General features: G+C 54.7%; 2 protein-coding genes across 2 annotated transcripts in view; one reads left to right on the forward strand and one right to left on the reverse strand.

The window, feature by feature from the left end:
* GUITHDRAFT_112147 (hypothetical protein) overlaps positions 1 to 2555 on the reverse strand; it is a gene marked incomplete at both ends in the record, with an annotated part of 8083 nt that extends 5528 nt beyond the window's left edge. Inside the window, 15 exons of the mRNA XM_005828655.1 lie at positions 138 to 226; positions 701 to 772; positions 835 to 897; positions 1078 to 1153; positions 1196 to 1294; positions 1357 to 1410; positions 1465 to 1497; positions 1556 to 1627; positions 1675 to 1731; positions 1781 to 2032; positions 2075 to 2121; positions 2176 to 2220; positions 2295 to 2336; positions 2384 to 2467; positions 2519 to 2555. Coding sequence (XP_005828712.1) covers positions 138 to 226; positions 701 to 772; positions 835 to 897; positions 1078 to 1153; positions 1196 to 1294; positions 1357 to 1410; positions 1465 to 1497; positions 1556 to 1627; positions 1675 to 1731; positions 1781 to 2032; positions 2075 to 2121; positions 2176 to 2220; positions 2295 to 2336; positions 2384 to 2467; positions 2519 to 2555 — 1122 coding nt within the window. The remainder of the gene's footprint in view (positions 1 to 137; positions 227 to 700; positions 773 to 834; positions 898 to 1077; positions 1154 to 1195; positions 1295 to 1356; positions 1411 to 1464; positions 1498 to 1555; positions 1628 to 1674; positions 1732 to 1780; positions 2033 to 2074; positions 2122 to 2175; positions 2221 to 2294; positions 2337 to 2383; positions 2468 to 2518) is intronic.
* A 1536-nt stretch (positions 2556 to 4091) lies between these two features.
* On the forward strand, positions 4092 to 7731 carry GUITHDRAFT_141734 (hypothetical protein; the record flags this gene model as incomplete). Its single annotated transcript, XM_005828656.1, has 16 exons — positions 4092 to 4125; positions 4317 to 4429; positions 4477 to 4531; positions 4598 to 4644; positions 4689 to 4736; positions 4817 to 4859; positions 4913 to 4985; positions 5206 to 5272; positions 5320 to 5381; positions 5479 to 5573; positions 5668 to 5732; positions 5978 to 6039; positions 6346 to 6387; positions 6444 to 6489; positions 6882 to 6935; positions 7159 to 7731. 16 exons carry the CDS (start codon positions 4092 to 4094, stop codon positions 7729 to 7731), a joined length of 1479 nt encoding a protein of 492 aa, XP_005828713.1.
* Positions 7732 to 8274: the final 543 nt, after the last annotated feature.

An 8274-nucleotide genomic window follows, 5' to 3' on the forward strand; every position in this document is an offset into this window, starting at 1 on the left:
GAGGAGAAGAGGAGGAGAAGGAGGAGAGGAGGAGAGGAGGAGAGGAGGAGAGGAGGAGAGGAGAAGAGGAGGAGAGGAGAAGAGGAGGAGAAGGAGGAGAGGGTTTGAGCAGCTTCAACCTGGTTCATATCTCTCACATAGACAGTGATGGGAAAGTTCCGAGTGCGCGACAGCACCTCCTGCACTCCTTGCGCTGCCCCCTCGTAGATCGTTTGCCAGTTGGTGGCTAGCTGGACGTTAGAACGGTACAGACTTTGTGTCCTCAGACTGAACAAGATGATAGGAGGAGGAGGAGTGTACGACGGATAGAGGACGGGGAGAAGCGGAGATTTAGCATGGTGGTGATGCTGCTGCTGCTGCTGCTGCTGCTGCTGCTGCTGCTGCTGCTGCTGCTGCTGCTGCTGCTGCTGCTGATGATGATGATGATGATGATGATGGTCACGGCCATGATGGTGATGGAGATGATTATGGTGTTGGTGGTGGTGATGGTTCATGCAGATACTAGTGGGGTATTGGTACTGGTGAGGCTTATGACAAGGTTGAGGTTTACGGTGGTTGTGTTGGTTGTGTTGGTTGTGTTGGTTGTGGTGGTTGTGTTGGTGGAAGAGGAGGAGTAAGACAAGTATGATAAGTCGCGGAGGAGGAGCAGCAGCAAGCACGTCAAGTCGTGGAAGGGGGGCCAAAGGGTGGGGCAGCAGACCGTTCACGGAATGAATCTGAGGAAACCGGAAGGTGTCTCGGCACTCAGAGAGGTTGTTGAAGAGCGTCTGACCTGCTCGCGTCGATTTTCTCAGCTGTCAGCAACACTCAACTTCCCAGCAGCCCTCGTCTCACATGACTGCCCCTTGATTTTCACGAATTGCCGGACCTCCCCGATGTAGTCCAGGGCGGCGATGTCTGCAAGAGGTGAGCGAGGAGGAGGAGATGGACGACGAAGAAGAGGGGGAGGGTTGATGAATGACTTGCTGGTACTATGAGGAAGGAGAGGAGGAGACAACCGGGATGGGATCACGGGAGGAGGGGAAGGTGGAAGAGGGAGCGAGGAGGAGGAGCCGAGAGGAAGGGACGATACTTCACCTCCCTGGATGAAAGTGGCGGGGACGTCGATGGCGTTGAATCGGATCTCCACCACGATCTCAGACACCACTCGTACCTTGCAGACCATCACACGGCGAACAGCAAGTCATCACCTCACTCGCAAATGTCCCCCTTGCAGCTTCTGCACGTCGTATGCCCTGGCGGAGGCCGAAAATGTCGCCGTCACATCCACGACCTTGTCCGTGTTCGCGGTGACCTGAGGGCGTGCCGTCAGTTGGACCACAGAGCTCGCTCCGCTCTTGCCCCGCTCTTCCTCACCCGGACGATTTGTTGGAAGGTCGGCTTCTTGGAAAGCGGCAGCGTGTTGTACACCTACTCGCTTCCCTCGTCATACACCCACAGGATTTTCCTTGTCATGGGGTGGACCTGGACGGCAAACAAGTACTTGTGCTGCGGAATCTGCACGAAAAGAGTATCATTCACCTGCCATTTCTATCTCACCGATCTCGCACATCACCTTGAAGGAGAGCGAGAGGTCCAAAGAGGCACGAGGTGACAAGGGAGGGTATTGAATACTAGTCTGCTCGGTCTGAACCATTGCACCTCAGTGCTGAAGAAAAAACGCAGTTACCCAACCTTGTAGTAAGTCCATTGGATGGGTGGATTTCGCGGTACAATCATCATCACCATAGGCTGGATCAGGATCAGAAATCATTTCGACAGGTGCAGGGCAAGCTCTGACATGCAGGAAATCTGCGTATGGCAACAGCCTCGGGTCGCTCAACCTCGCTCTTCTCTTTGTGACAGTGGTGACGGCGAGCACGTTTTGTTGCAGGGTGATGGAGGTCTGACAAACAGGAAGGAACGTCACCACATGAACAAGACAGGCCTCAGGGCAGCCCAATCCAGTGCCCTTCATCACCAGCTCATATTCATTCTGGAATGTTTTGTGCGCCTGAAGCCTCATTGGTAGCAAAATCCTCATGTTGGTGACCTAGCAGCAGCTTCAACCGACGAGCTTGACAGACTCACGCACCATGTCTCGCTGATCAGCATCGCGAACGTTGTAGTTCAAGATCGCTCCTGTCCATCACAGTGCTAAGAAGACGTGCGTCTCTAGGTGATACTGATGCTCACCTACACACAAGTACAGGCCAATAAGCACAAGGAGGAAGATCCCGACTGCGTGCTCGTGTCACGTTGGATGAGGTACGGTCAGGTTGGACTCACGTCTGAGAAAGTTCAAGCGCAGCGACCCTTGTCTGATTGTGTGAACGCGGAGGAGTAGAGTCGTCCATCTGGAAGGGAGTATCTTCAGAGGGAGAGAGAATCCAACCATGTCGACCTGACTGATTCCGTAGGCTCGCTTTTCTTAGAGACCTCACTTTCCCCGCCTTCTTTGGACATGGTCGACGACCAATGATGTGACCTGCGTGCAAAACATTCATTTCAAGGGCGTCTTTCTGATTTAGAGCCTTACTCTTCTCCTCTCTTTTCACGTCTAGCCTACTGCTCATTCTTCCCAAAGTTGGACCCAAGAGGGATGTACACTTGGCAGCCTTTCTTCTTCCCCTTGCCCTCCGGCCCTCCCTCCCTCCCTCCCTCCTCCTCCTCCTCCCTCCCTCCCTCCCCTCCCTCCCTCCCTCCCTCCCTCCCTCCCTCCCCTCCCTCCCTCCCTCTCTCATCATGCGAATGTGAGCGGCGCTCCCGCCCGTCCTAATTGATTGACAATTTTTGACGTTTTTTTTGAGGGGCCCGGTGCCCGGCGGCCAATTTCCGGGCCCGCGGCATTCTCAGTGACTTTCTTGTACCTCGGTAACAAGGCGACCGGATGCCGTGACTGAAGGCCCCGCGATGTAAAGTAAATACCAGCTTTGAAAAGATCTGAATAATTTTCAAATTTTAAAGTAAAGTTTCGTATGTCTACCAGCAGTTGAATACGTACTTGATCTCGTACCCTGGAGTGATCTTGTTGGATACCCACCCTCCCGACACCATGGTGGGGTCCTTGGTAAAGGTTACTTTGGAGAACAGGGGTGGTCGAAGGGTAGAGGTACAAGCAGACATGGGTGTACATCAGATATTTGATAATCGCTGTAATATCAAAAACTGAGGTAGCTCGTAGAAGCGCCAATATAGCAAGGAGGTCTTTGGGAAGGTCGTAAGAAATACACACTGCCCCTGGTTGGGGGGTCGCAAGGCAATTGAGATGGGGGTGGGGTGGGTCGTACAAAAAGATCAAAAGATCAAAGAAGGCAGGATGCGGCGAAAAGGGCGAGAAGGAGGTAGAGGGGAGGAAGAAGGAGAGAGAGGGGAGGAAGAAGGAGGTGAAAGGGAGCGTGAGGAGAGGAGAAGTGAGGAGAAACGAGGATGCGAGATGAGATGAGATGAGATGAGGGAGGGGGGAGAGAGAAGTAGGGAGGGTTGAGGAAGAATGCGAGAGGAAGGACGAGGAGGAATTGAGGTTTGCTGCAACTTGCCATGAAAGGTTGAGCGCTGAGGAAGCAGGAGGTGGCTTGCGAGGAAAGAAGTTTATGAGAGGAGGAAAAGTATCTCTTCCTCAAGAGTTCACTGATCACTGCATTCTTGTAACCTTCACCACAAGCTCACTTGCTCCGAAATCACGGGCATGACAGACCTGCCCTTGCTCTTGCAACGAGAAAAGTTGCTGCAAATCGTGCCGAATAATTTCGCACTGATGGTCTTTGTGCAGTGGATCATCTCTCACAATCTGATACACCGGCGTTGATGGAGCAACCCAACGTGAAGAGTAGATAGCCGAGGTACGGTTCTTGCAAATTCGAAGAGAACGAGACTTTTCAAAGACTTCCCGACGATCGGAGTGACAGCAAGGGAACTTGTCGGCATGCCATGGACGGTTGATGCCGAACACCAGGAAAGATCCTCTTGCTGAGTCTGACTGAGACCCAACGCGGGAGTGTAGCGGGACCGGTCATAGAGGTATCAGGAGGAGGCCTAGAGGGCCATGGGGAGAGGAGGAGGAGGATTCATATCCCGTCCGTCATTCAGCCGCTCGTCGAAGAAAGATAAAAATGCGAGCCGAGCTGCCAAGAAAGCTCCAGACATGTGATGACGAGGCTGTTTCGATCGGGAGGCTCCTTGACGGCTATCTTGCAGCATCGTCGAACGATCGCTGCGATCCATAGGGCATAGGGAAGAGGAGGGACCTGCTTCTGACCTGCCAGAGGGCTGTTCCAGCGGATATTGCAACTTCTCCCTCCTCTCCGAGGTCGCTGATACCCTTCTGTTGCTGCTAGTGTGCGAGGGTTTGACGGAGGTCCAGGATGACTGGCTCGCGATCGAGAACCTGGGGCATGGCAGCTTTGCGAACGTGTTCAGGATGAGGAAGAGAGATGATTCGGGTCTAGAGGTGATGATGCAAGAGGCTGGGAGAGGACGACATGACTTGTTGGACAGCTTGCCATCAAGTTTCTCAGGAAGGAGAACAGTCCCAGCTCACCAAAACGTGGAGGTATAGCGCTCCGCCTCTTCTACCTTGTCTTGCGGCGACCAACTTTTGTCGCTCACGGGGTGGCAGGGCACGACTTGTACATTCAGAATGAGATGCTCAAGACGATGAGACACGTAAGACGAGGGGGTTGGCCCGCCATCGGCTGATCGCTGCCCAGGAGCTCAACATTATCAGCAAATTGCCAGGGCACCCGAATGTTATCAAGGTGAAGCGGAGGATCGAAAATCCTTGTCGTCGCTGTGGACTCTTGGCTTGTCTTGCCTTGTGTCCTGATTCTTCTTCCAGGTGCTGGGAGCAAGCTACGACGGATCATACTTTGCGATGGAATGTGAGTTGACGGGAGCCCCGGCCTATCGCTGACTTGGCCGTTTCGCTCTCAAGTGGCCAAGACCGATTTGTTTCAGATCGCTCGAAAGAAGAATGTTTGCATGATCCTCCGAGACGCCTGGAATTGGTTCCTCCTCCTCTCATGATCGTTTCCCCTCCCTCCCCCTCTCTCCGAGAACCTCTCCCTTCCTTTCCTTCCCCCTTCCTACCCTTGTCCCTTCCCTGCCTGCCTGCCTGCCTGCCTGCCTGCCTGCCTGCCTGCCTGCCTGCCTGCCTGCCTGCCTGCCTCCTTCCCTTTCCACCGCCAGCCTCGTCCTCCTTGAAGCCTGACGTGCTTTTGCCACCAGGTTGAACCAGCTCACGTTGGCGGTGATGCACCTCCACTCAAACGACCTCGTTCACCTCGATATCAAGGTCCCTGTGGAGCCTCCAACTCCCGTCGGCGTCTAACCGCCTTGCAGTCGTCCAACGTGCTCATCTTCGGTGACAACACAGTCCGGCTGTGCGACTTTGGGCTGTCGAGGTGAGGCCATGACTATGATAATGATGGAGATGGAGATGGAGATGGAGATGATGATATGAGAGAATGGATTACAGACACTGATGCCTGCGGTCACTAGGGAAATGGAAGACAACACGATAGCAATTGACTGCGAGGTGAACAACATCGACCGAGTTCTTCCCTTCGCTAACGATTGCAGACTATCACCTTGTGGTACCGGGCCCCGGAGGTTCTGATGGGAGTGACGACAGTGAACGACCGTATGGACGCGGGTCAAAGTCTCTTCGAGTTTTGACGAGGCGTGTAGGAGTTGACGTGTGGGGGATCGGATGCATCGCCCTCGAGCTCCTGTGCGGCTCGACCCCGTTCAAGGTGATCGCAATAGAGTGACTGGAAGTGACGGATGTTTCTACTTGTGATGTTTCTTATTCTCCGCCTTGCCTTTGATTTTGACTTGTCATGGTTACTTGTTCCTCCTCTGCTCTGCTCTGCTCTGCTCTGCTCTGCTTGGCTGTCCTGTCCTGTCCCGTCCTCTCCTCTCCTCTCCTCTCCTCATCTCTCCTCTTCTCTCCTCTTCTCATCGCTGTTCCCTTCTCTTTCTGCCATCAAGGCATTAGGACATGTTCTGGATCAGTATCGTTGTGCGTGCTCTGAAAACTTTCCGCAACTACAGGGAGATGTCAACGCTCGTTGTACCTGCAAATCGCCGCGTCATCACAATTACAATGAAGATCAACTCAGCAAGATCTTTCAAATGTCTCGTGCTGTGCTTATGTTGATGGAGGGGGAGGGGGAGGGGAAAGGGGGAGGAGGAGGGGGACTGGGAGGAGGAGGGGGAGGGGGAGGGAGACGGGGAGGAGGTGTTTGTGTTTGTGTTGATGCTGTAAGCAGACTCGGAACTCCTCGTGATGTCTCCTTCATGAGTTCAACACCGTAACCCATCATTCTCGGTCCCCCGTTGCGTTCCTCACTTCCTGCCTTCCAGTTGTTTCGCTCATTTCGGTGGATGGCCGCATTTCATCCCCAGGTACCAGATGATCAAATCCCTTATAACAGCCCTTGACATTTTTTTCCTTCACGTAGATTGGAGAGGATGATCTCCACAAAGATGAGCGGGAGAGGGCTGAAGGTACTGGACGTTTACAGCTTGTTGTGACCGATCGTGGCCTGACTCTGTCTTCAGTCACAATCGTTTTATCCTGAGAGCGTCAGGTAGCTCTTATTTTCACCATCCTTTCATCATTCCTCCTCATTCTCCTCCTCCTCATCTTCCTCTTCCTTCTCCTCTTCATACCTGTGCTTATTATCTATTCAAACTTTCTCCTGACGTGAGCGTGTCCAGCGGAGCTGTCAACGATCGTCGAATATGGATACAAGTACATTCTTCTTTCTTCTTGTCCTCTCTTTGCCTTCTGCTCTTACTCAACAACGCGCCTACCCTCGTCCTCTGTACATCCTTCTTTCCTTGTCTCTTGCCTCCTATTCCGGTCCCCTCCAGCTCTTTTCTCATCGTCGCTTCAGTTCCTCAACGGCTCGCTTGCGATCAATCCATCCAAACGGATGTCAGCGCAGGAGGTCTGTTGCAGCCCCCCTCCCCCTCCCCCGCTTCCCCCCAGTCTTCCCTGCTTCAAGATCCTCTTTCGTCCTGCTCCTGCTCCTGCTTCTGCTCTCTCTCCTGCTCCTGCTTCTGCTCCTGCTCCTGCTCCTGCTCCTGCTCCTGCTCCTGCTCCTGCTCCTGCTCCTGCTCCTGCTCCTGCTCCTGCTCCTGCTCCCCTTCGTTTCTGACCCTGTCCTACAGCTGATAGAGATCATGCCTTGGTCGTGCTCAGCAAGAAGGTCCTTCTCCTCCGCTCATCCTTCCGCCCTCTTCCATGAGATCCGGCGCAACAGCCAGAGCGCTCAAGGTCTCCAGCTCGCGCTCTTCTTTCCCTTCCTTCTCCTCTCGCTTCTTGCCGATCCCTCGTGTCCCTCCCTGCCTCTCCTCTCCTCGGTGATCACCTGTCCCTTCCTTACTCTGATCCTTTCAATCTCGCTCTGCACCTCCCTTCTCTCCCTGTATCGCAACGCGTCTCTCTCCCTCCTCTCTTGTCGCTCCCCTGCCCTCCTCACACTTCGCCGTGCCATCGTTGGAGAAGGGACTCACATCGTCTCTGACCCTCTCCTCTCAGAGCTGAAGTCGCTGGTTGGCTCGCCTGTGCTTCACGCCCGCGACAGAGACTTGCCTCGGAGCCGCGTCAACAGTGTCGACGAGTTCGGCGTCTCTTCCTCCTCCTCCTCCTCCTCCTCCCCTCAGTTCAGCACCCCAGCGAGTGGTGGCCGCATCCAGTCCTTCAGGATGCGATCGGCCAGCGTCGAGCCAGCGCTGAACTGACTAGGTCTGAGCTCCAAGTGCGGCCGCAGACCCTCTTGATCGAGACTGAGGCAGCCCAGAGGCTGGACGGCGACCGGTGACTGCGCGGAGGGCCCGGCACTGGCAGGCCGCTGGACTCGGACTACGACTAATCGACTCAGTAAAGCCTTTAGTCACTGGAAGGAGGCCGCGGAGTCTGGCCGGGCCGAGTCAGCCTTCACTGACTGAGTCAAGTGATCGGACTGCCAGGGGCAACCGCCGTTACTCCGAGTCAGAGGATCAGGAACCGTTGAACGGTTGACCGTCCGACACACAGGCTGTCGGCGGGAGTCCGCCCGGCGGGCCCGGCCCGGGCCCGGGGTTCCGGGGCCGAAGTTCCGGGGCCGCGGCGGCCGCGCGGAGCGAGTTAACGAAGTTTGCAATGTTAAGTTATTGAAACATCTCATTTGAAGTTGGGCAGATCATCGCCAGCCTGAGTCGGACGGTCGACTCGGACTCTCAGCAGTCGGATCTGACTGCCGCGGAAGACCGGGTCCGAACTTGACGTGACTTCGGAATCATGTA

Source organism: Guillardia theta (genome assembly GCF_000315625.1).
Source record: "Guillardia theta CCMP2712 unplaced genomic scaffold GUITHscaffold_57, whole genome shotgun sequence".
Taxonomy (NCBI): domain Eukaryota; class Cryptophyceae; order Pyrenomonadales; family Geminigeraceae; genus Guillardia; species Guillardia theta.